The sequence below is a fragment of the Cetorhinus maximus genome, chromosome 10, assembly GCF_964194155.1.
Source record: "Cetorhinus maximus chromosome 10, sCetMax3.hap1.1, whole genome shotgun sequence".
Classification (NCBI taxonomy): Eukaryota; Metazoa; Chordata; class Chondrichthyes; order Lamniformes; family Cetorhinidae; genus Cetorhinus; species Cetorhinus maximus.
Genome location: NC_135888.1, coordinates 48,615,515 through 48,643,325, shown reverse-complemented (window position 1 = coordinate 48,643,325; position 27,811 = coordinate 48,615,515). Strand labels below are relative to the sequence as shown.

The 27,811-nt window shown below is 43.6% G+C and overlaps 1 protein-coding gene across 1 annotated transcript in view; it reads left to right on the top strand.

Annotated features, from left to right (window-relative positions):
• Positions 1-14,078: 14,078 nt before the first annotated feature.
• Positions 14,079-27,811, top strand: part of tprn (taperin) — a 65,988-nt gene continuing 52,255 nt past the window's right edge. Inside the window, exons 1-2 of the mRNA XM_078549727.1 lie at positions 14,079-16,774; positions 24,229-24,283. Of these exons, the coding sequence (XP_078405853.1) occupies positions 14,231-16,774; positions 24,229-24,283 (2,599 nt within the window). The 5' untranslated portion in view covers positions 14,079-14,230. The remainder of the gene's footprint in view (positions 16,775-24,228; positions 24,284-27,811) is intronic.

The following is a 27,811-nucleotide window of genomic DNA, read 5'->3' as shown; positions in this document are numbered from 1 at the left end:
ATATTGACCAGTGAAGGTAGGCTTGCAGTAGACAGTAGAGAACCACTGGCAGTGGTTCAACTAGTATGTCAAGGAAAAGGAGCTCATTTGACTGCTCCATTGCAAAGATGAATTTGAGTTCATAAGGTGAGTAAGGAAATTCTTACATGCAGTTGTGGATTCAAAGCTGGCAACCACATCATCTACTTATCGGATAGGAGGTAGGTGTCATTCCATCAAAGACATGTTTCTTGTGGAAACTGACAAAGATGTTTGCGAGAGCTGGGCCTAAAGGAGATCCCAGGGCCAACAGCATCTATTTGCGCATACATGGTGTAGGTAAAACTGAACTCAACTGCGTGAGTTGCTGAGTTCATAAGTTCAATGAATACAGATTCAGACAATGGCAGTGCATCTAGATCGCCATGAAATAGTGACATGGTGCAAATGTCTATGGCTTTCTTGAATGGCACATAAGTGAATAAACAAGCAATGTTGAATAAGCACATGGACACGGCATTTCTATCAATATGCAAGCCCTGCATGGTCTTCGAAAAGGAATCCTTCACCGTGTATGTGGAAATGTTGCTAAGAACTGGCTGTAGCAACTCGCTCAACCATTTGGCCAATTCATGTTGTGCAGAACCAGCCATAGATAAGATAGGCAAAAAGGGACGTCACTTTTGTGTGTCTTGGGCAGCCCGTACATACACAGATACAGTGAGCTGTGAGGATGAATCTTACCATATACGCCACCTGGTAGCTTGTTACTCTTGCATAAGTCTAACAGGCATTTTTGTAACTTGCTTTCAAGAAGGGCTGTGCTGTCATGCTTAGCGGCAGATCCAATGAATACAAATTTGGACCCATCATTAAGAACGTTAGATGTGATTCCGTGATTAGACAGCACTTGCTAAACAATTCTGATTGTGCTGAAAATTACACTGATATCCAATTTAAGATTATCAGTGAGGCTTGGCAGTTAACTATTCGCTGGTACATTCTCCATGGCAACGCCTATACCAATCACAGTCCACCTGCCAATCAATCAGCACTCTCTTATGCAGTATAAATTGTTGTTCCCTTTAGAATTGGTATTCTTGGAAATCTGTTTGGATGAGTGCAAGATGAAAAGCTACAACAGTATGTCTCTTTTCTGGGCAATACCCAAGTTCTGTACTATCAAAGGACTACAAGTATACATGGTAACATAGCTCGTCTGATCTGAGGAAAGCATCATTTCAAATAAATTAGCCGAAACTCCACTGAGTTAACCAAAATACAAAACCTTGAACATAGAAGTGGTCGGGGGTGAATAATCCTTGTCTACCACTAGAGGGTGATGTTGTACATGGTGAGATTCTTCACTCCAGCAAACCTGACATCCTGGAGCAGTAAAATAATTCTGACCCCTGACATTTCTTTGAATTTTCATAAATTTATATCCACTGGAATCTTTATTTCATAGGCTTCAGGCCTTGAGCACATGGATTATAAATTGTAATTTTCTGTAGATTGTGAAGTAACATCCAGCAAAATGCAATAAAATCTAAATGATAAATTGTGTTTCTGCTGTATTCGCAAAATTCATAACTTCTCTCAACTTCTGGAAATTTTAACGGCTTTTTCTTACCCTGGATGCTCCCCACTTTAATTTTAAACAGTCTGCCCACTGGTTCACCATCTCCTTGCACTTGCGGTAAGTTACTGCGAGAGAGAAGATTTAAACTCTGCCACAATCACCTGCAGCTCCCATTTAACATTCTGCTATAATCACAAGCAGTAATGATTCGGATCCTAGTGAGTGATCACCAGTGGTTTAGCTGGATGTTCCCAAGTATACTAGTTATATCAGCAACCATTTATGAATGAATTTGACCATATTTAAAGGTGCTTTTTAAATTCAAGTTGTTCCCAAATATGAGTGAGGATAAGATCATTCAGTCTACGCTCCTGCTCCCACTGCTGCACGTAACATAAAAGAAAAACAGACCATCGTGGTGAGGGCAGGAGATTATAAGGGGACTGGATAGCACCTTCAATGTAATGAAACATCCCAAGGTGCTTCACAGGACTATTATAAAACAAAATATCACACTGAGCCACATAAAGAGATATTAGGTCCAAAGTTTGGTCAAACAGGATGGTTCTAAGAAGTGTCTTAAAGGAGGAAAGCGAGGTAGAGAGGCAGAGAGATGTAAGGAGGGAATTCCAGAGCTAGGTACCTGAGCAACTGAAAGCATGGCTGCCAATGTTGGAGCGTTGATTGGGAATGCACAAGAGGCCATTAGAGGAGGGCAGATATCTCAAAGCCTTTTAAATGTGGACATACAGAAGAATGCCTAGACTATCTCGGAAACAGAGAATAAACAATGATAGTGTCCTAGGGAGAATGAAATCCAGAAGAGGTATGATAGACATCATCAGCCAAATACACACCACCGCTTGCAGGCCACATCAATGGGCAGACATTCAGGGGGAGATGGTGGTATAGTGGTAATGTCACTGGGTTAGTAATGCAGAGGTCCAGACTAATTCTCTGTGGTTCAAATCCCACTGGTGGAATTTAACTTCAGTAAATAAATCTGAAATATAAAAATGCTGGTAATGGTGACCATGACAACTGAAATGTTCCATTTAAAGGCGACGCCCACATTCCATGAAAGAATAAAGTTAAAAAAATGAGCAATCGGGTGGCAATGAGGACAGTTTAGCGTAGAAGCGACTGCCGCAGCAGTTGCCAGTCCGCTGCAATGCAGCATTGCATCCAACCTTCGGCAAGACCTTCTGATGATACAAAGCTAGCTCAGAATGTAACCTGTGAGAGCGTAACCTAATAACTAGGAGCAGGAGAAATGTTGATTTTCATAGAGACTTTGGTGTACTCGTACAAGGAACACAAAGTTAACATGCAGGCACAGCAAACATGTTGGCTTTTATTGCATGAAGAACGGAGTACAAGAATAAAGAAGCTAACATTGTATAGGGCTTTGGAGTACTGAGTGCGTTTTGGTCTCCATATTTAAGGAAGGATATACTAGCCTTGGAGGCGATAAAGGTTCACTAGATTGGTGCTTGTGAAGAGTGTCCTCTGATGAGAAGCTGAATAAGTTGAGCTTACTCTGTAAGTGTCTAGAAGAATGAGATGATCTCAGTGAAATGTACAAGATTCTGAAGTGGCTTGACAGGGTAGAAGCTGAGAGGTTGTTCCCTTGGCTGAGGAATCTAGAACATAGGGACACTGTCTCAGGATAAGGGGTCAATCTTTTGCGATTGAGATGAGAAATTTCTTCACTCGGAGGGTAATGAATCTTTAGAAGTGTCTACCCCAGTGGTTTGTGGTTGCTCCATTGTTAATTATATTCAAGGTTGAGATAGATTTTTGATTACTCAGGGAATCAAAGGGTATGTGAAGTGGCTGGCAGCTGGAGATGAGGCAGAAGATCAACCATGATCATATTGAATGGTTGCACAGGCTTGAAGTGCTGCATGGTCTACTCCTGCTCCTGTTTCTTATGTTGACTTTGTAAATGTTAATGGGGTCTGAGTAAAGAATGGCTTTAGAAGTGGAGTGATATAACTGCTATCTGGTCTGGGGTCCAGGTCCATGCACCATTTAACTGCACCAGCATTGCTGAGAGTAACATCTGTCAGACTGCTTTTCCAGCTCTTCCCCTGAGTGACATTCTCAACTCTTATTGTCGTACAATTACTGGCCCAGGGATGGAAATCTGCCCTTGCTAGGAGCTTGTTCAATTGATTTGAGAGGTTAGGTATTCTCAGGTACAGTAGAGTTCCCCATCGCAACAACACTAGCTATTTCATGGCACCCCAACTTCTGGTGGCACAGCCCGAATTGTGGGCAAAACATTTTCCCCAGAGAATGAAGGGAACTAAATCACCAAAACAAGTTACAAAAGCAAAATACCGCAGCTGTTGGAAGTCTGAAATGAATAATTGCTTAACAGACAGGGAACAGAGTAGAAGTAAATGGGTCTTTTTCAGAGTGGAAGACGGTGACTAGTGGGGTACCATAGGATCAATACTTGAGCTCCAGCTATTCACAATATATATCAATAATTTGGATGAGGGAACTAAATGTAATATTTCCAAGTTTGCTGACGACACAAAACTAGGTGGGAATGAGTGTGGTGAGGAGGATATTAAGAGGCTTCAAGGTGATTTAGACAAGTTGAGTGAGTGGGTAACTACATGGCAGATGCAGTACAATGTGGATAAGTGTGAAGTTATCCACTGCGATAGGAAAAACAGAATGGCAGAGTATTATTTAAATGATGATAGATTGGAAAATGTTGATGTACAAAGGGACCTGGGTGTCCTTGTATCCCAGTCTGGGGAGGTGGTGGCGTAATGGTATTGTCACTGGACTAGTAATCCAGAGACCCAGGTGTGTTGGCCTTCATGGCGATTTGAGTACAGGAGCAAGGATGTCTTACTGCAGTTGTACAGGGCCTTGGTGAGACCACACCTGGAGTATTGTGAGCAGTTTTGGTCCCCTTACCTAAGAAAGGATATACTTGCCATAGAGGGAGTGCAGAGAAGGTTCACCAGATTGATTCCTGAGATGGCAGGTTTGTCATATGAGGAGAGATTGGGTCGACTAGACCTGTATTCACTGGAGTTTAGAAGAATGAGAGGGGATCTCATTGAAACGTTTAAAATTCTGACAGGGCTGAACAGACTGGGTGCAGGGATGATATTTCCTCTGGCGGGATCTAGAACAAGGGGTCACAGTCTCAGGATACAGGGTAGACTATTTAGGACTGAGATGAGGAGAAACCTCTTCACTCAGAGGGTGGTGAACCTTTGGAATTCTCTACCACAGAAAATTGTGGAGGCCAAGTCACTGAATATATTCAAGAAGGAAATAGATTTCTAAACTCTGAAAGTATCAAAAGGGTATGGGAAGAGAGCAGGAGCACAGCGTTGAGATAGAGGATCAGCCATGATCATATTGAATGGTGGAGCAGGGCTTGAAGGGTCAAACCTGTGTCATGCACACTCTGATCTTCCTACAGGTGACAGAACCAAAGGAGGTTCTGTAAAGATAAACCTGACATTTTTGTGTGACCTGTTGCAGCAGGGTGATGCTCTGGATGCCACAAAAACTTTGTGGGCCACTTCTAGCCCTGGCCCAGCCCCTCAGCCTTGCCTCCCTTTTTCCAACCCACTCCTTGCAGTTATCGCTGGCAAACGGACACCTTGAGGCAGCTCACCAACCTGATTCGGGTGAGGTTTGGGCTTCAAAATCACAGAGGCCTCTTCGCTGCAGTCAAAGACAACCAGCTGGCGCACTCCACCAATCAGTTGCCGAGAAGTCAACATCAACTGCACCATCATCTTTTAACATCTTGTGAACCCGAAGCCCCAAATCCCTCTGCTCTTACACAGCAACCAATTTTCAAAGTACCATTATTACCCTTCTTATATACCACAATGTTCCTGCTCACATTTATTGATTCCATTTATTGGCAAATTCCCTCATTTTGATCCTTTGCAGATTCCAACACTACTCAGAGTTATTTATTGTGCCTCCTATTTTAGTACCGTCTGCCAATTTGGACATCTCTCCCTTAACTCGTTTCAAATCATTGATTTACACAGTGCAGAGAAACAGTCTTAGAACAGTCCACTGCTACCCACCCACAATCACTCCGAGAAAGTACCCTTAACTCTTATTGATCTGGTTTCTCACTTCTAGTCAGTTTTTAATCCAATTTTCCACCATCCTGTCATACTACTTATCCTTCAGTATTCTGTGTGGTAGCTTGTCAAAGATTTTCTCTAAGTTTGAACACCACATTCAGTCCATTTCTCCCACTCGTCATCCCCTGAAAGGCTTCATCTGGTTTGTGAAGTGCAATCTTTCTTTGCAAAATCTGTGGTGGCTGCTTTTAGTTATTTTCTATCACCTGGATGTTTAGTAATTTCATCTTTATTTAAAGATTCCACGGCGTTCCCTCGCACAAATGTTAAACTAACTTCTGTAATTACCTGGGTTTAGCTGCATCATCCTTTTTGAAAATGGGCATCATTTTCCAGTTCTCTGACTCAGGGCATTTATTTGAGCACTGAAACATAATTCCCAATTACAGGGCTCCCATTTCCCTTTAGGATCCTTAGGAGTATCTTTGTCCTCTTTCAGTTTACCTAACTTCTTTAATACTCTCTTATTATTTATTATAATACCTAATTTACTTTTAATTCTGGATTCACTTCTATCCCAAGCTCCCCCTCCTTCATAAATACTGAAGCAAAATGCTTGCTGAGTATTTATTCTCCACTAACGCACTGTCCTCTTCTCTTGGATGCCACTTCACATTTAACAATTCACTTTTTACTGATATTTTTGTACAGTATGTTTTTGATGATTTTTGAGATGCTCTTCTCACATTCCTTCCTGTTTTGTTTAACCCCCTCTTTTAATCTTCTTCCTTATTTTCTCGTATTCTCTTCTTTTCATCATGTTATCATACCTATTGGGGTCTGGTTAGCTTAGGTGTGTGGATTAACACCAACAGCACAGATTCAATCCCTGTGCCATGATTCAGCAAATAATGACCAAGAATCTGCCTTCAGATGGATAATCATTATCTATAAGCCCCAAATTCCCTCCTCTTCAATTTTAGGTTGTTTCAAACTTCTTTATTTAGCCACAACGTTCTCAAACTTAGGGTTTTCTCATTTTTAATGGTTTTTTTTTATATTCTGGGGAGACAGTTAGCTCAGTTGGCTAGACAGCTAGTATGTGGGCCAGATTAACACCAACAACAATCCCTATTCTAGCTGAGGGATCTGACTCAGGGCCTGCCTCCTCACCCTACCCATAGTCAACAAAATCTGTTGAAGGGTCATTCGGACTCGAAACGTTAACTGTGTTCCTCTCCGCAGATGCTGCCAGACCTGCTGAGTTTTTCCAGGTATTTTTGTTTTTGTTTTGGATTTCCAGCATCCGCAGTTTTTTGCTTTTGTCAACAAAATCATAGTGCTTTGATGTGGTTCAGTGAATAACCACCAAGGACCTTCTTTCAGACACAGAACTCAAGAATAAGAAGATATTTATCCTGCAATTTTCCAGTTTCCTTTTTAAAAATATCCCATTATTGATCTATACTCCATTCTAATTGCTTACATTGACACTTTCCATGTGAAATGTTGACTTAAAATCATGACAGGAAGTTGCATAGGAATTGCATACACATGTTTTTAAAAATAAATCAGTGTGAGTAATTATATCCAGATTTCTGGGCTCTTTCACAGCCAGCTTATTCTAGCTCGCCACCAAGTCCATTAACTCAAAAATAGAGGAACCAAGACAGGCAGATGGAGTTAATTACAGATCAGTCATGAATGAATTGAAAGGCAAAACAGGATTGAGGGACAGAATAGCCTCTATCTCTTCCCATGTAAATAGTTTTCCAGCTGAACATCAAATAGCCATGAAGTCAAGAGAAAGTATCCTCATACCTCAACAAAGCCACTTTATTGTGGCCAGTAGTACAGTGAACATGCTGATATCCCATGAGAGTACTGATATCTCAGTGAGTATACTGATATCCCATGAAAGTACACATATTTCAGTGAATATACTGATATCCCATGAGAGTACTGATATCACAGTGAATATACTGGTATTCCATGAGATTATTGATATCCCATTGAACATTTTCACACCCCATGAGAATACTGTACTGATATCCCAGTGAAAGTCTTGCCATGCCAGCAGAATTACTGATATTACCAAAGAATGTTAACATGAGTTGAAGAATCCCAGTGTAGCTACGAACATCACAATGGAAATGCTTTTATTGTGGTGGAGGGGTTGACATCTCAATGATGGTGTTTTGAACATTCTGCATTTAAGATAATTAATGCCTAATATCCCTTTACTCCATATAAGTAAGGTCTTTCTGAGAATGTATCTATGACAGTTTAATTGTGATGGAATTATTGTGGATAACTGTCCTTGTGTTACACATGTTTCTATGTCTGAATGAATGCTGGAAATACACGGACCCCGTAAAAATAACTTTATTAACCCTAATGACAACAGCACCCTTCATTAGTAAAGCACTTTGAAATATACGGTGGACAATGAAAGTGCTATATAACTGGAAACTCTTTCTATTCAGCTTAATGAATAGTAGAGGAGATTTGCTAAGGGCTTTAGGCTGGAATCGCTCTGACCCTTTTAATGCAATCCAGGCTGACACTTGATTTCAGTACTGAGGAAGTGTTGCACTGACAGAGGTGCCCTCTTCATTAGCAGATGTTAAACTGAGACCCTGTCCTTGCTTTTGGGTGGATGTAAAAGACCCTATTGTGCTATTTGAATAAGAGTGGGGGAGTTCCCACTGGTCCCTTGGCCAATATTCACCCTTCTACGAACACCACTAAAAACATGCTAACTAGTCATTTGTCTCATTGCTATTTGTGGGGTCTTGTTGTGCATAAATTGCCTGCTGTATTTTGCTACATTACAACTATGGCCATACTTAAAATATAAGGTCGTTCACTAGCCTTAAAACACTTCGAAACATCCTGAGGCCATTAAAGATGCTGTATAAATGCAGGTGATTCTTTCTTTTGGAGGAAGCCATACTATCTTGAAATGCTGAAATGCACAGTAGTTTGACCAGCATCAGAAAGAAAAGAGGCCAGTTAACATTTTGGGTGTAACGCTGTGTCACAATAGTGTGGAAGGGTTACACCCAGAGCATGATCCAAGCTACATCATTGTATGTCAAGAAACTAAAATGTAAAGCTGACCAACCAGCTGCACATTCTCAGCATTTTCTATTTGATCAATGGTTCCTTTGACGTAGGATTGAGATCTACTTCATGTAGGATGGGCTGCAGTTGGAGGCCACCCAGCCCCTTGAACCTGTTCTGTCATTCATTTCCATTATAGCTGATCTTTATCTGAAATCCATTTACCCTCATCAAACAGGGAAGTAAGATTTTTAGTGACTGTTTCAGAAACTGATTTCAGGGCTATGGTAGTCTCGTGGTTATGCTACTAGACTGATAATGCAAAGATCGAGAGTTCAAATCCCACAAAAAAATTTGGAAAAGACAGTAGCAATAAAAGTGTCCTTGGCGCTGTCAGTTTGTCATTGAAAACCAACTGGTTCACTAATGTCCTTTACGGAAGGAATCTGGTTACTCGATCTGGGCTATATGTGACTCCAGACCCATACCAACATGGTTGACGCTTAACTGGCCACTGATGTGGCCTAGCAGGACACTCAGTTGTATCACATCCACCTTCTATGGGCATTTGGTGGATGGACAATAAAAGCCAACCTTTCCAGTAATACCCACATTGCAAGAATGAGTAAAATCAAGTAAAAAGAATGTTCTGGAACAGCCGATGGTAAATGCCAAGCTGCTCAAATCCCAAAGGGAAACTTGAAACAACTGCCACAACTGTTTTGCTATTTGTATAAAATTCGAGATGCGTGTTTTGAATTCATAAGACCACCGAGCCTTATAGGTTTCTTACAAAACTGAATTAGTCCTTTATTAATAGAAGAAATGATTTTAAGTACACACCTAGATCTATAAATTACTACTCTGATATCTTCTAAATCCCCTAGTTAATCTAACTCCCAGTTACGCTTTTGTTAAGGCACATAGATTTTAAAAGACCCAGGCACAGAAAGATGATACCCTGAACCATCCAATTCAAAGTGAGTTTTCTTAACTTCAGTTCTTTGTAGACAGCAGCTTGAGGCTTAGATGCTTTTCACACTTGTTAGATCTTAGAATTCCTGCCCTTACACACAACTTTCACTCCTTTATGCATATTTTCCCTTTGAATGCAAATTCCCATTGTTTTAATATGTCTTTGGACTTCTACCTCTAACAATAAAAATCTATCAAAGTACCAATTTTACCAGTAATCTTTGTGAAAAATAAACACACTGTTTCTTAACTTCTCCTGGCTAGGTGAAACATTTCACCCCCTCCACTTTTGAATTCAAGCTAGTATGGTTTATTTAAAAATGCAAAGGTTCCCTTTACACCTATGTTTACCTGCTTAACATTTAAAACCTGGTTTGTCTTCTGACACATCAAAGCCTTCAGACCAGCTGCCTTTAATTCAATTAAGTCGCCCGCACACACTGACCCTGCTATTACTCTACTTTACAATAAATTCCAATAACATTATGAAAATTATTATATCTTCCTGACAAGTACCAATAGTTATTTAGTCATCCAGAACTTGAGTATTGTTGAAAAAAAGAGACATATCTAAGATTTTCGTCTTGCAATCAGGACACTCGCAAGGGTACTAATACAAGGGGAGGACAACAATTTATACTGTATGTGAAGAGAGTGCTGATTGGTTGGCAAGTGGCATTGCCATGGAGAATGCACCTCTGATGGCGACTGACAGTTAACCGCTAAGCATTGTTTGAAATTTAAACCAGGCAGCTTGACTCTGATTGGTCAAGGCATTTGTATATTGGTATTCTCGCAAGTGTCATGAAGAATGCAAAATGAAAAGCTCAGAGATGTCTCTTTTTTCAGCAATACTAAAGGGTACTAGGTGGGTCATTGGTGTCAGGGTGGGCCTCATATGCTGCAGTCATAACACTCAACACTAGCAGTGAATTTGAGAGTCAGATCAGCTCATTGTAACGGGAGGGATAAACCATAAATAGTGGATGCTTTAACATCCTTCAGTCCTGCACAGGCTGGGGTATGTGATATTGTCATTCCAGAGCCCGTTTAATCAAAGTCCATTGTGTGCATTTCACTCCTAAGAAAGGCAGAATGTTCCCTGTGACCCTTTACATTTATCCACTGCATTTGGTGTCATTTAACCTACTGTGCATACAATGCCACCATACTCAGCTCACCAACGTGCTCAATTCCAAACAAACAGCAACATCTTTCAGGGCTGAGGGACCATAGAAACACAGGTTATCCACTCAGACATGCACACATGTCAAGAGCTACCTCATGTGAGTCATTCATTTCAGTTAGTCATGACTTAATCCCAAATATAAATTTTCTATTCTTCACATACTAAAAAGAAACTAGCTTTTCCTAACTAAACTGTTTTTATTTTTGCATCATTGTATGTTATAGAAACAGGTTACAGTAAATTCTGTGCAGGGTGTGAATACAGATGTGGCCATGTGAATGCCAAACAGGGGTGGAACACGGTACAGCTTCAAGAGTTTAAAGCATTCCAGTGTATGATGTACATGTTACTAACAGCATTGGGTTGCCAAACTAGTTCTGTTGTGAAGCAGAATTTGAAATATTTAAAGGAGAGAAAAGAGGGTAGATAATTTCTATGTAATGTAACCTCACCCTACCTCTATTTAGCGACTAGAAATCTCCTAATATGTTGCCAATGTCCTAAAGTGCCTGTTGTAGCAGTCTTGCCTCTGAGTCAGTAGTTTCAAGCTCTAATTTAGGACTTGAGCATATAATTTAGATTGACATCATCCTGCCATACTTAATGAGTGCCACACTGTCAGAGGTTCCGTCTTTCAGATGAGATCTTGGACCAAGATCCCATTTGGCTGTTCAAGGGATGCAAAAGATCACATTGTGCTATTTGAACAGAGCAGTGAGTTCTCTTATGTGCTGGGCGACTTTCATCGCTCAACCAAAAACAGGTCTTTTAGCTCAACTGTTGCTATATTTGACTACATAATAACTGACCACACTCCAAAAGTAGTTTGTTATTTGTGAAGTGCTTCGGGACATTCTGAACATGTAAGAGACTTGAATAAATGCACGGTCTTTAATTGTCAGTACTTGCTTTCTCCTTGTCCTTTGGAGACCTGCAATTTTGGTGCCTCAAGGAAATGTGAATTGATAATATCAACCAGGGACACATCAAGGAACAGCTGCTTAGGGAAACCTGGAGGTTGGCACTTGGTACCAGATCTTTCCACTGTAATTGTCCCTTTCAGGGAAGATACAGTGCCAGAGAATCAGGCAGTTTGTTGGGTTAGCTGGGCACTTTATGTTTAATATTTTGGGATGCTGCTAACAACTCGTGAACAACATCCAAAGTATACAGGCCAGGAGTGCAGCTCTGTGCCTATGTGGCCGTGCTCTTCCTTGGCACCTGTGATGCAAATCACAGCCTCCATATAACCTGCTGTCACTGGCTGCAAGTCACTGTTTGCAGTATACCTACAGCGTGCAGTGTTTGCACTAATACATGTGCTTTCTGGTATGGATATTGCTGGGACACAAGGAACATTTAGTGTGAACATAGTTCAACAGTTAACCTTCTAATCCCATTACACAAGGAGGGCAATGACTGAAGGTTCTTCAAAAAGCTGTCAGCACTCAAAATTGGTGTCATGAAATGAGCCTTTGCATTAGTGTTAACATTCCTGCGTCTGAATCAGAAGGTGCAGGGTTTGATCGCTGCTCAGACAGTCCTGGTGAATGAAGACTGGAGCTCTGGCTCTGAATCAGAGTTGACATCCAGAAGGATACTTGTGTTTGGTGGGTATGGGTGGCTCCTCTTCTTGTCGTATGTGTTTTGGGCACCAATAAAATCCACAAGTGGCCCAAAACTAATCATGGGTTGGCTGGTATAAAGGTAGTTAGGCCATGGAAGGAGCATTCATGTCACAGCCTGTCAAACTGTCAACCTATAATCTTTCCAATGCTTCTCACTATTTTCCAAGGAAGTGTGTGAAGAGTAACCTGATATAATTTCTGGCTCTCTCAATGCTCTCACGCTGTTTTTCTTGTGTCTTTCTTGTATGCCATGGCTGTCTCCAGTCTTCCCTGAATTGCTTTTCTCAGACTTGCTCTGCTGTCCCCTTCATCCCTTGCCCGTGGCCCTCAGATTGTGAAAGTGAGGACTATTCTGTGATTCTGTACCAATGAATGGCAATGGTGGGAGGTAGTAAATGACTTAATGGTGGGAGAAAGGGACAGAGCATCATGGGCAGAACGAAGAGAACTGTTGAGCAAATCAGCAGAGGCACTGATGCAGTGAGAGCCAGGGGAGAGGGAGTTGATGAAAGATCTGTGGTGAAGACCAGTTAGATTACAAGTAAGTACTGAGATATAGATTTTAAAGGAGATGAGGCTGAAGGTAACTGAACACTGATCCTGAGTATCATTTGAAAATTGGAGAGAGATTACACTGGTTTAAAGAATTAGATTTAAAATTATTTAGGTTTTCTTTAAAATTGTTGAAATTGTGTTGCTGATCAGCCATGATATCATTGAATGTGAGAACAGGCTGGATGGGATGAATGATCTCTTCCAGTTTCTCTGCCCAACTTGATTCAGAAAATAAGAGAGAATATGAAAAGAGACAGGCAGCTATAAAATCTAGAAGTTTTCTATAGGCATATAAACAGTAAAAAGGCGTAAGGATAAGCCCAGCAACTACAGGCCTGTCAGTTTAACCTTAGTGGCAGGAAAGTTTTTGATCCAGAACAAAATTAACAGTCACTTGGCCAAGTGTGGATTAATTAAGGGAAGCCAGCATGGATTTGTGCAAGGTGAATCATGTTTAACTAACTTGATTGAGTTTTTTCGATGAGACAACAGAATTGTTGATGAGGGTAATGCATTTGATGTGATGTACATGGACTTCCAAAAGGCATTTGATAAAATGCAACATAACAGGCTTGTCAGCAAAGCTGAACAGTAGCATCATGAATTCCAAGATGACTGAATGACAGGAAACAGTGGTGGTGAACTGGTATTTTTCAGACTGGAGGAAGCTATACAGTTGGGTTCCTAGGGGTCAATATTAGGACCACAGCTTTTCTTGATATATATCAATGATATATATATATATTAATAATATATAAGTGGTGGAAATGTGCTTGCTTTCCAAGGAGGTTGAACCATAGGGAGATGGAGTGGCAGGTGGGCTTTATCAATAGAGGCGTTAGAGGGAATTGGATAAACACCAGAAGAGGAAAAATATTCAGGGTTACAGAAAGTGCGGGGGAGTGGGACTAGCGGAGTTGCTCTTGCAGAGAGCTATCATGGACACGAAGGGGCTGAATGGCCTACTCCTGCGCTGTCATCATCCTGTGGTGCTATGTGGGCCCTCTTTTGGCAGGTGGCGCTGTGACGCAGCCTCAGCTCCGCTTCCCTTCTGCCGGCTTCTTGTGGTTTCCATGGAGACGGGGAGGGGTGTGGGCGGAGCGCGGTGGCCAGTGGGCCGGTGGAGGAGCGGAGCTGGAGTACCGTCCGTCCGTCAGTCAGTGAGAGCGAGATGTCGTTGAGTGAGCAGAGACCGGTACCGTCTCCCCCTCAGCCGCACAGACAGGAGGCGGCGGCGGCCGGCCACACCGCCAGGATGCCGGCCTGGAAGAGGGAGATCCTGGAGCGGAGGAAGGCCAAGCTGGCGAGCCCGGCGGCGGACAGCCGGAGCTGGATCCCGAGCCGGGCGGCGTCCCATAGCAACCGGACGGGAGAGGTGGACCGGGAGCCGGGCCGGAGGCCTGCTGCTGCTGGCGTTGAGGCCGGCTCGGAGGCCGCTCAGGGGGGCGCCGTGCTGCTGGAGAGCATCGCTCCCCTCCAGGAGAACCCCTTCATCAAGCGGGAGCGGCGGCGGCGGCTGGCCGAGCGCCAAGCCTCGGGAGGCGGCGGCTTCCCCTCGGCCAAGCCGGTGCAGCAGCTGCTGGAGCTGTACAGCCACATGCCGGGGGTCCGCACCATCCAGGCCGACAACATCATCATCATCGAGTCCGACCCCGACTACTTCCCCGAGGCCGGCCCGCCCCGCCTCAGCACCGTCAATGAGCTGCTGTCCCGGGCCGGCCAGGGCAGCGTGGCCGAGATCCGGGCGGCCGAGGTGCTCGTCTACCAGGGCCCGCTGAGCCGGAGCGAGGAGAACCTGAGCACCCTGGGCGCCGAGGAGCCGAGGCCAGCCGAGCTGCACGGCAAAGTCAGCCGCCTGCTCGAGAAGTTCGACCAAAAGTATGTGAAGCCAACCCGGTCACGGAGCACGGAGAATCTGCTGGACGGCTTCTCCCCCTCCAAGGACCGGCACAGAAAGCCACTCGTCTTGCCAAAACCCCTCTCAGTCAGCAAGCAGAGCCATGGAGCAGCGTCGCAGGAAGGCCAGTCCAGAGCTGGAGTCAGTCCATCCCCCGAGGATCTGAGGTCTCCTGGCCCTCACTTGGATAACGTGTCCCCGCCTAAATCCTTCCCGTTGTCTTCGCCCACCAAGTACTCTGCCCCTTTGTCTCCTAGCCGCACACCTTCTGTTCCCACTGTAGCCTTACATGATCAGGAGAATGCTAAACTGAATGTCAGTGATAAGACTGTGTCTGAAGACAGACACTTTTCTGTGTCCTCTTATCGTAAGCAGTTTGAGAGTGTGCCCGCTAATGGATGGCAGCTCAGGCAGAAAGAATCGCCCACAAGGAAAACTCCGTCTCATAGGAACAACGAGAACATCTTAAAGGATTGGACCACCAAGGAGAATAAATTAATAGAGAATGGTCACCCAGATCTCGATTTAGTGGGTACCGATTCATTCTCTGTGAATGAAGGAGAGGTGCAGAGTGAAGATCAGATGGATGCAAATGGAATTGGGAGTGGCCGGGTGCCTTATTCTATCAATGCTTCCAGCAGTGAAGTTTCCATAGGGACTAGTACATGGAGGTCAGAGTATGAGGGAAATCAAAGGAAAGCTTCAAAATCAAGTCCTGAGACACCCCAGCCCTCTACAGCTGGTGGTTCCAGACAGTCATCTGCAAAACCCAGTGCCACTCCCTCGGGGAAGGTGAACCAAAACCACAAAGTGGAAGGTTCAGCCAAAGTAACTCCAAACCAGTGCAATGATGTGTCTGCTTCCACCAGCCTGAACAACTCTTTTGAAATTGTACCTGCCAAACCTCCAGATTTTTCATCCATTCCAGAAGATGATATCCAGGCAAGGGCACTAGCAAACCTTAAAAAGCAGTCCAGGAACTCATTTGTTGTGATTCCAAAGAAGAAAGTGGGTGCCTGTGTGGCATCCAGTGAAGTTTGTGATAATAGGGACATGAACAAAACTTGTGAAAAGCCAAAAATTGAAAACGGTGCTTCCATTTCTGAGGTTCAAACAAGTAGAATTTCAGCTGTTTCTTTGGAAAGGATCAGCCCATCTGATAAACAGTATAAGGAAGGAAAATTACCTGTTGGAGAGCCACTTCTTCCAAAAGCAGATTTCAAGCCAAAGGATGAAGACACCTTGAATAAATCTACATCAAGTGGTAGCTATGATGTCTATTCTGAGCACATGAATAATCAACTTTCATTTGGGAAAGAAACAACTAGCGTGTTGCCTACTGCGATGTCAGAAGCAGAGTGGAATGCTGAATCCACTGTAATCATTAAAAAAGTGACCCCTCTGATCGAAGAAGACCTCCCAGTCACGAACATAGATGATATCTTGGTAACAGAAGAGAAAGAAACTTCCAAACAGCCAACTAGAGCCAAATCAACTGTAGCAAAGGACAAGCCTGCTGAAGAATCATTTGGTGGCCCACAGCACTCCTTTGTGCAGCGAAAGAGTGGAAACACCTTCACCATTGTTCCTCAACGGAAGCCAGCTAGTAAAGAACTGCAGCCCTCTGTCAACACAAATGAGATTTCTCAGGGAAATGGGACTGATGATCAGTCAGCGGAAGATCCTGAACCATCACTTGCCAAACTGGGGGTGTTATTGAAGAAGCGCTATCCTCTTGCTGAGGAGATACAGGTGATTGGAGGCTATCTGTCATTGGAGAGATCCTGTTTGTCCAAGGCTGGTTCCACGAGAAAGAAGGTAGGCTTACTGATTCAAATAACATCTTGGCGCCCATGTGTGGTTTGAATTTATAAGAAAAAGAATAGGTCGGCACTGATTCTCTTGGATTTGTCCTAGAGAAGGTCTCCGGGTGAAAGTTTGCGATCATTTTCTTTTCATCATCCTTGAATACTCTAGAGTACAGCAATCACAAAGTGGTAGTCGTTAGTAAAACATGGTATAGCATGCAGAGTAATATTCTTTAACCTTAAAGTGAAATCCCTGCTGCCCCTAAAGGAGGTGGCCATGGAAATATTGGATGCGTTGGTTGTCATCTTTCAAAATTCAGTAGATTCTGAAACAATCCTGGCAGATTGGAGGGTGGCAAATGTAATTCCACTATTTAAAAAAAAATGGAGGGAGGGAGAAAACAGCGAATTACAGACCAGTTAGCCTAACATCAGTAGTAGGGAAAATGCTAGAGTCTATTATAAAGGGTGTGATAACAGGACACTTAGAAAATATCAGCGGGATTAGTCAAAGTCAGCATGGGTTTATGAAAGGGAAGTCATGTTTGACAAACCTACTGGAGTTTTTTGAGGATGTAACTAGCAGAATAGATAAGGGAGAACCAGTGGATGTGGTGTATTTGGATTTTCAGAAAGCTTTTAATAAAGTCGCACGTAAGAGGTTAGTGTACAAATTAAAGTACATGGGATTGGGGGTAGTATATTGACATGGATTGAGAATTGGTTAGCAGACAGGAAACAGAGAGTAGGAATAAATGAGTCATTTTTGGAGTGGCAGGCGGTGATTAATGGGGTACTGTGGGGATCAGTGCTTGGGCCCCAGCTATTCACAATATACAACAATGATTTGGAACCACATGTAATGTTTCCAAGTTTGCTGACGACACGAAACTTAGTGGGAACGTGAGTGTTATGGAGGATGTTAAGAGGTTGCAAGGTGATTTAGACAGGTTGATTGAGTGGGCAAATACATGGCAGATGCAGTATAGCGTGAATAAGTGTGAAGTTATCCACTTTGGTAGGAAAAGCGGAATGGCAGAGTATTATTTCAATGGTGATAGAGTGGGAAATGTTGATGTCCAAAGGGACCTGGGTATCCTTGTACACCAATCACTGAAAGCAAGCATGCAGATGCAGCAAAACAAATGGTAAGTTGGCCTTCATTGTGAGAGGACTTGAGTACAGGAGCAAGGATGTCTCACTGCGGCTGTACAAGGCCTGGAGTTTTGTGTGCAGTTTTGGTCTCCTTACTTAAGAAAGGACGTACTTGCCATAAAGGGAATGCAGCAAAGGTTCACCAGACTGATTCCTGGGATGGCTGGATTGTATTTTGAGAGATTGGGCCGACTAGACCTGTATTCACTGGTGTTTAAAAGAATGAGAGGGGATCTCATTGAAACGTATAAAATTCTGACAGGGAAGGACAGGCTGAATGCAGGGATGATGTTTTCTCTGGCTGGTGGGGGTCTGGAACAAGTAGTCACAGTCTCAGGTTACGGGGTAGGCCATTTGGGACAGAGATGAGAAATTTCTTCACTCAGAGGGTGGTGAACCTATGGAATTCTCTACCACAGAAGGCTGTGGAGGCCAATTCATGAATATACTTAGGAAGGAAATAGATAGATTTCTGGACTATAAAGGCATCAAGGGATATGGGGAGAGAGCAGGAGTATTGCGTTGAGATAGAGGACCAACCATGATCATATTGAATGCTGGAGCAGGGTTGAATGATCTACTCCTCCTGTTTTCTATGTTTCATTATCCCCCAACTCCTACCCAATCCTATCCCATGCACTAGAGTGATTGTTAGTTAGGTCCCACATTATACTAGTCTTGTGCTGAGTGCCCATGGCTAAGATAGATGACATTCTCACTTTTCATTTTCAAAAATACTGTTATGGAGAAGTAGATACCTAGATCAGTGATTTATATCAAATGAGCAATAGGGTGAGGAATGTAAACAATGTGTTAGCTCTTCATGTACAATAAGACCTTTGTGGTCAGCAATCCTCAAAGAACAGGCGACAACATGGGGGAAAACGTTTTTTCATTGCGAGCGGTTAGGGCCCAGAATGCATTAACTGAGTGTGGCGGAGGCAGATCTTGTGGCTTTAAAAAGGGAATTGGATAATTATTTCAAAAGAAGTAATTTGCAGGGCTACAGGGAAATGGCAGGAGAGTGGGACTAGCTGAGTAGCTGCAAGAGAGGGGGCATGGACACAATGGGGTGAATGGCCTCCTCCTGTTACCATTCTATATGACTCTATATAAGCCTCAAAGACTCATAGCCATTGACAGCACTGAAGGAGGCCATTCGGCCCATTGTGTCCACGCCGGTCAGCAAAGATCTGACTACACTAATCCCATTTTCCAGCGCTTGGCCTGTAGCCCTCGAGGCTATGCCAAACAAGTGAAAATCTAAATACTTCTTAAATGTTATGAGAGTTTCTGACTCAACCACCCTTTCTGGCAGTGAGTTCCAGACTCTGACCACCCTCTGGGTGAAAAACATACCCCTCAACTCCCCTCTCAGTCTTCTACCTCTTACCTTAAATCTATGTCCCCATGTTATTGGCGCCACTATTAATGGGAAAAGTGCCTTCCTATCCACCCTATCTATGCCCCTCTTAATCTTATACACCTCTATCAGGACCCTTTCTGCCTTTGCTGCTCCAAGGAAAGCAACCCCAGCCTATCCAATTTTTCCTCATCGCTCAGACCCTCCAGCCCAGGCAGCGTCCTGGTAAATCTCCTCTGCACCCTCTCCAGTACAATCACATCCTTCCTATAATGTGGTGACCAGAACTGTACGCAGTACTCCAGTTGTGACCTAACCAGTGTTTTATACAGTTCCAGCGTAGCCTCCCTGCTCTTGTATTTTATGCCTCGGCTAATTAAAGGCAGGTACCCCATATGCCTTCTTAATCACCTTACCTACCTGCCCTGCTACCTTCAGGGATCTGTGGATATGCACACTAAGGTCCCTCTGATCTTCAGTACTTTCCAGGGTCCTACCATTCATCGTGTAATCCTTTGCCTTGTTAGCCCTCCCCAAGTGCATTACCTCACACTTTGCTGGGTTGAATTCCATTTGCCACTGCTCTGCCCACCTGACCAGTCCATTGATATCCTCCTGCAGTTTACGTCTATCCTCCTCACTGTCTACCACCCTACCAATTTTCATGCCATCTGCGAACCTCTTGGTCATATCCCCTACATTTAAGTCCAAATCATTTATGTACACCACAAACAGCAAGGGCCCCAGCACCAAGCCCCGTGGAACCGCACTGGAAACAGACTTCCAGTCACAGAAACATCCTTCTACCAACACGCTCCGGTTCCTGCCTCTCGGCCAATTTTGGATCCAACGTGCCACTTTGCCTTGGATCCCATGGGCTCTTACTTTCTTGACCAGTCTGCCATGAGGGACCTTATCGAAAGCCTTCCTAAAGTCCATGTAGACCACATCATTACCCTCATCAACACTCCTGATTGCCTCCTCAAAGAATTCAGTCAAATTTGTCAAACATAACCTTCCCGTAATAAATCCATGCTGACTATCCCTGATTAATACATTCCTCCTACCTCTCCCTGGACCATGACCCCACCACTGAACATCAAGCCATTGTTTCCAGGACTGTCACTGACCTCATCTCCTCTGGAGATCTTCCTCCCACAGCTTCCAACCTGATAGTCGCCCAACCTCGGACAGCCCGCTTCTACCTCCTACCCAAAATCCACAATCAGAACTGTCCCGGCAGACCGATCGTGTCAGCCTGTTCCTGCCCCACGGAACTCATTTCTCGTTATTTTGACTCCCTTCTCTCTCCCCTTGTCCAGTCCCTTCCCACCTACATCTGTGATTCCTCTGACACCTTACGTCACATCAACAATTTCCAATTCCCTGGCCCCAACCGCTCCCTCTTCACCATGGACGTCCAATCCCTCTACACTTCCATCCCCCACCAGGATGGTCTGAGGGCCCTTAGCTTCTTCCTTGAACAGAGGCCCGAACAATCCCCATCCACCATACTCTCCTCCATCTGGCTGAACTTGTTCTCACACTGAACAATTTCTCCTTTAACTCCTCTCACTTCCTCCAAATAAAAGGTGTGGCTATGGGTACCCACATGGGCCCCAGCTATGCCTGTCTCTTTATGGGGTATGTGGAAAATTCCTTGTTCCAGTCTACTCTGGCCCCCTCTCACAACTCTTTCTCCGGTACATTGATGATTACTTCGGTGCTGCTTCATGCTCTCGTCGGGACCTGGAAAAATTTATTAATTTTGCTTCCGACCTCCACCCCTCCATCATTTTCACATGGTCCATCTCTGACACTTCCCTTCCCTTCCTTGACCTCTCTGTCTCAATTTCTGGTGATAGACTGTCCACCAGTATCCATTACAAGCCTACCGACTCCCACAGCTACCTCGACTACAGCTCCTCACACCCCGCTTCCTGTAAGGACTCCATCCCATTCTCTCAGTTCCTTCGCCTCCGTCGCATCTGTTCTGATGACGCTACCTTCAAAAACAGTTCCTCTGACATGTCCTCCTCCTTCCTTAACCGAGGTTTTCCACCCACGGTGGTTGACAGGGCCCTCAACCGTGTCTGGCCCATCTCCCGCGCATCCGCCCTCACGCCTTCTCCTCCCTCCCAGAAACATGATAGGGTCCCCCTTGTCCTCACTTATCACCCCACCAGCCTCCGTATTCAAAGGATCATCCTCCGCCATTTCCGCCAACTCCAGCATGATGCCACCACCAAACACATCTTCCCTTCACCCCCACTGGCGGCATTCTGTAGGGATTGTACCCTCTGGGACACCCTGGTCCACTCCTCCATCACTCCTCAACCCCCACCTATGGCACCTCCCCATGCCCACGCAGAAGATGCAACACCTGCCCCTTCACTTCCTCTCTCCTCACCGTCCAAGGGCCCAAACACTCCTTTCAAGTGAAGCAGCATTTCACTTGCATTTCCCCTAACTTAGTCTACTGCATTCGTTGCTCCCAATGCGGTCTCCTCTACATTGGAGAGACCAAACGTAAACTGGGTGACCGCTTTGCGGAACACCTGCGGTCTGTCCGCAAGAAAGACCCAAACCTCCCTGTCGCTTGCCATTTTAACACTCCACCCTGCTCTCTTTCCCACATGTCTGTCCTTGGCTTGCTGCATTGTTCCAGTGAAGCCCAACGCAAACTGGAGGAACAGCACCTCATCTTCCGACTAGGCACTTTACAGCCTTCCGGGTTGAATATTGAATTCAACAACTTTAGATCTTGAACTCCCTCCTCCATCCCCACCCACTTTCCGTTTCTTACCCCTCCCTTTTGTTTTTTCCAATAATTTATGTAGATTTTTCTTTTCCCACCTATTTCCATTATTTTTAAATCTACACCTTTTATGCCCTGTCAGTCTTTCCACCCCACCCCCACTAGAGCTGTACCTTGAGTGTCCTGCCATCTATTCTTAATTAGCACATTCGTTTAGATAATATCACCACCTTCAACACCTCTTTGTTCCTTTGTCTGTGACATCTTTTGATTATCTGCTCCTATCACTGCTTGCTTGTCCCTACAACCAACTCCCCCACCCCCCCCCAACTTCTGCCCCCACCCCCCTTAAACCAGCTTATATTTCACCCCTCTCCTAATTTTACTCAGTTCTGTTGAAGGGTCGTGAGGACTCGAAACGTCAACTCTTTTCTTCTCCGCCGATGCTGCCAGATCTGCTGAGTTTTTCCAGGTAATTCTGTTTTTGTTTCCTGGTTAATCCATGTTTCTCCAAGTGCAGATATATTCTGTCCCTTGGAAATCTTTCTAGTAACTTCCCCACTACTGAGATTAGACTGACAGGCCTGTAATTTCTTGGTCTGCCCCTTCCTCCCTTTTTTTAATAATGGGACAATGTTAACAGTCCTCCAGTCCTCTGGCACCTCACCTGTGGCCAGAGAGGATTTGAAAATTACTGCCAGGGCCCTTGATATTTCTTCCCTTGCCTCCTTCAACAGCCTGGGATACATCTCATCCGGACCTGTGGATTTATCAATTTTTCAGGCTGCTAAACCCGCTAGTACCTCCTCCCTCTCCATGTTAATTTCCCCTAATATTTCACAGTCCTCCCCTGATGTCTATGCCTGCATCGTCCTTTTCCATTGTGAAGACTGACTTAAAGTATTAATTGAGGACTGTACCCATATCTTTCGGGTCCACACACAGATTACCTCTGTGGTCCCTAATTGGCCTTACTTTTTCTCTAGTTATTCTCTTGCTCTTCATATAATTAAAAAAAACCCTTTGGGTTTTCCTTTATTCTACCCACCAATGCTTTCTCATGCACTCTTAGCTTTTCTAATTTCCTTTTTAAGTTACCCCTGCACTTTTTATATTCCCCTAAGGACTCTGCCATATTGAGCCCTCTGTATCTGCCATTAGTTTCTCTTTTTTTCTTAACCCTAACCTTTATGTCCCTTGACATTCAGGGTTCTCTGGACTTGGTCCCCACACTTTGTCTTTATGCGAACATTTTTGCCCTGTACTCTCGCTATTCTTCTTTGAATGCCTCCCACTGCTCTGACACAGTTTTATCTACAAGCAGATAGCCCAGTCCACTTGGCCAAATCATATCTCATCTTAGTAAAATTAGCCTTTCCCCAGTTTAGAACTTTTATTCTTGGGCCAACCTTATCCTTTTCCAAAACGATCCTAAATCTAACTGAGATATGGTCACTACCTCTCAAATGCTCCCTTACTGAGATGCATTCCATCTGTCCGGGCTCATTTCCGAATATTAGTTCCAGAATTGCCTCCTCCCTTGGGCTTTCTACGTACTGGCTAAAAAAGGTTCTCCTGGATGCAACTTAAGAATTTTGCTCCCTCCCTACCTTGAACACTAAAACTATCCCAGTTAATATTTGGGTAGTTGAAATCCCCTACTATTACTGCCTTACTATTCTTGCACTTCTCTGAAACTTGATTACACATTTGATCCTCTAGCTCTCCCTGACTGTTTGGGGGCCTACTATTATTATCTGGGCAGTATCTGATTTGACCCATGAAGGGGAATATTTTGAGTTTAATTTAGACAATGACTGCTTTTACCAGGAATAATCCTGGAGCCTCTCAAAGTTCATCTTTGCTGGCCACTTCAGAAATTGCAATCTTATTTGAAATGCAGATGCTTTTTTTTTTTAACCCGTCCGAACAGTTTGCATTGCTTTTGCTGCATGACTTCCTGAGAGATATTGTTTTCAGAGCAGCCGGAAACTGGAACTGAGCAAACTTGCCGCTGTACACTATGCATTTCCAGATTGTCATTCTTGTGGGATTTTTTTAACTGATTCATGGGATGTAGGCATCATCGGAAGAGCCAGCATTTATTGCCTCATTCCCTTGAAGCCCATTTAATCTGTGTAGTATAGGTGCTCCCACAACAGGGGTCAAAATTTTTTTTTTTTTACAGCTCTTTTCAAGAATTTTTCAGGGACTACGCTTTAGTTTTCAGGGGCTCCTTGAAGGTAAAGCAGACCAAAAGATCTAAGTAAGTAGCAAAACTCTTCACGATGCAAGAATTTGCAAACTTGCTCTATGCCTCCATTAAAGGATATTAAAGAACGGAGCGACTCGGTGCTGGGCAGGTGTCCAAGAAGCCAACAGCAATTAAACAATTTTTCTTCATTCACCCCCTCCCACTCCACCATGTCGACCTCCTCCTGTGGCTGATATTAAAATGCACTCAGGGTTGGGCTCCTCTGAATTGTCTAGACTCCCAACTTTTTCTACACATCAAAATGAAAAAAGAAAATACATGCTAACCAGCAGCTAGAAAAGCTTGTATACTGAGAGACGGTTCTATAGCAGAAGTGTTTAAAGAAAAATTTAAGGGGAACAAAAAAACGGGATTTCTCCCGCAATATTTTTTCTCCCTCTACCCTAGATCTCTACTTAAAAATTTACTTGCAAAATAACTTATTGGGCAAATATAGAAGAGGAAGAAAGTCATTAGAAAGGATTTAACTTTTTCCTTTTTATTTGGTTACTGTTTCAGCAGTACTTTGTCAACTCAAAAGCCAAGCCCAGGAAGAGGGTTTTAGAAGGAAAAATTAAGACCTATTTAAAAGAATTGGTAACTCCTATCCATAAAGAAATAAAATAAGCTGTAACTGTGAAAGTGAACAATGTTGCCTGTTGCCCAGACACCCTCTCTCCTTCTCTGTCTTGCCCTGAGAGGCCCCCTTGCCCCCCAATCCTCCGTCTCCTTCCAGTGTCACACTCTCGCTCCCTCTCTCTTGCAGTCAGAGCCACTTTACCTGTATTGGGTCGATGGCCATCTTGGCCTCCCTTTCCCCTCTGGATCTGCTGGTGGCAATGCTGAGATCCCAATTCTCTTTTTCTTTTATATTGAAATAAGAGGATTGTTGTAACTGGGAGAGGAGTAGGAAGGGGACTATTTACTTTTAAATAATTAAACAAAAGCTTACCTCAGTCCATCAGCCTTGGCAGCTGCCAGAAGCAGCTCCCTTTCCTGCTCAATAAAAAGCACACAACTGGAAAAGAATTTTATTTTGTCAATTTCACTTTGTTGCCCATAAGGAAATTAATTTTGGGTGCAATGTTTATACGTTAAAAAAATTGCATAGAAATGAATAAAATCAATAAAAGAAAGAAAATTACCCTAACACAGAGATCTAACTTTAATTAAAATATGCACTGGAATTGTTTTTACTAAACTAAAATAATCAGTCAGTGAGTCCCATCCTGAGTACATATCCTCATCAACATCAAACTCCTGTTAAAAGCTCTGATAGAGAAGGGCACAAATGAGTTCAGGAATCGATTTGTCCTGCACTTTAGGCTTTGTAGCCTTTTCCCTGAACACATTAAGCAGTCATACTGAGACAAGGGGTGATTCTCATTGGTCATGACTCTCTACTTTCGTCAAAATTCTTCAAGAGTAGACTCCGTCAAGAAAAGAAGAAAAATAAATAATTCTAGAGGGAGGAAAAGTGTCAACTATCCATTGACTCCCAAGTTCTGAGGTCTTGCTTCAAAGAGAATTGTCTGTTTCTTTCTTTTTCCCTTCAGCTTGCTGAAAAGTTTGTTTTTTGGTTTTGATTCTCCTGTCTTCCCATGCTTGGTGCTCCAGCTCTTCCATTCACAGGCTCCCTCTCTGCTGCCCCTCCAAACATTGTTTCTGGTGGAGCAGCAAGAGCAGGAGGGAGGGAACCTGTGATTGGAGGAGGAAGCATGGGAGAGACAGAATCTGTGATTGGAGGAACAGTTCCTCACAGGCTCTGTCTGCCCCTCGCTTGCTGCTTCTCCAATGAAACTCTGCATCGTTTTCCGGCTCTCAATGAGACATTTGTTCCTGCAATTGCTCAGACCTATTTGGACAACGGAGGAGCCATAATGAAAGGTAATATTGTATGGGGGTGACCTTTCTTGAATTTTTCGCCTCATCGTTGCTTTCTTGCAGGCTACTTGTGACATTTCAAGCTGCTGCCCTTCTGTATTTTGACCCTGTCCCACAGTGCTGTTAGGAAGGGAGTTCCAGGATTTTGACCCAGACACAGTGAAGGCACGACAATATAGTTCCACATGAGGATGATATGTGGCTGAGAGGGGAAATTGTGAGTGGTGGTGTTCCCTTGCATCTGCTGCCCTTGTCCTTCTAGGTGGTAGAGGTCACGGGTTCGGAAGGAGCCTTGGTGAGTTGCTGCAGTGCATCTTGTATCTCTTACACACTGCCGCCGCTGTGTGTCGGTGGTGGAGTGAGTGAATACTAATGAAGCCTATTTATTGTAGGATGAACTGTTAATAAGGCCAGAATGGAAATTGTGTGATGCTCGGTCACCGTGATAGTAAATCTGTCGCAAGTGGTTAGAAAAATTGGATTTCACGAAAGGGCCAAGTAAATGGGGGTCATCTTGGAGGACTGCAATCTGAATTAAAATATTGAGGTTTTTTATTTCCTTCTGTCAAGTTCGGGTTTAGAATCTCCCTGTGTAGAAACTTTCCTTTGGTACCATTTGTTCAGAGTATTACAGGGAATCTCACCATGCTGCTGTTGGAGTTCTCAGCTAGACATTAGCACGCACAAAATACCAAGTGCTCTTAGTCCATTATTCCTAGGCTTAACATTTGCATTGAGATGACCTGTACATGATGGATGGGTTACTAAGCATGTGGCATAACAATGGATGAGGTGCCAAGAATATCTGCATGTGAGAAATTTGTACTGGGCCTTTTCGTACACCTAAGCGTGAGAGGCAGGTACTGGGGCATATTTTACTTTCACAGGTATTGGGTATATGCTGGGGAAATGCGTCATTACGTTGTGTGGAATGGGTGTTGGGATATAAGATTTACAGTTTGGGGCTGAGTATTGAGCCTGTGGTATGCCCAAGTCTAAAGGTGGGGTGCTAATATTGAATTCTTTGCTGGAAATACTTCATTTTTTAAGATTATTATGCTGATACATTGTAAATTAGTAACCCAGATTTAGTAATAAGGAAGTTATCTCCAGTTCCTTATCTTCTCACTCTGCCTCTTGCTGTTTGACCAGTGTGTTTTGGTATGGAAAGACAGTTTATCCTTCCCATTGCCCAACTTTTTGAATATTTATGAATAAAACTATTCTGAAAATGTCTAAAGTATAACTTCAGAGGTTAGTGGAATGATTTCGACAGTCATTTATTTAAGAAGGGCAGTTTATAAGCTTTACATTTCACCAGTTGCTCAGAGGCAAATGGATTTCGATATAAAAAATGTGAGCTTGCTATTATCCTGTGTAACTAATCACTTGGATGACATGATGACGATGAGTCATCTGGTGGGGCCAAAAGTCATTTCTGTTCATCGTATGTGACCAAAGCTTCAAGTGCAAAGGCCGCTTCCCATTGGGCTAGCATAAATAACTGAGGTGTGGTTTCCTGGTTTGACTCTGTGCGAGCCATCAGCCATAGATAATTTAAGATTTGAAATGGCTCTGGAACAAGACTGTGTAAAGTGTGACCTTCAGTTTGACATTAACCTGACAATGTGAT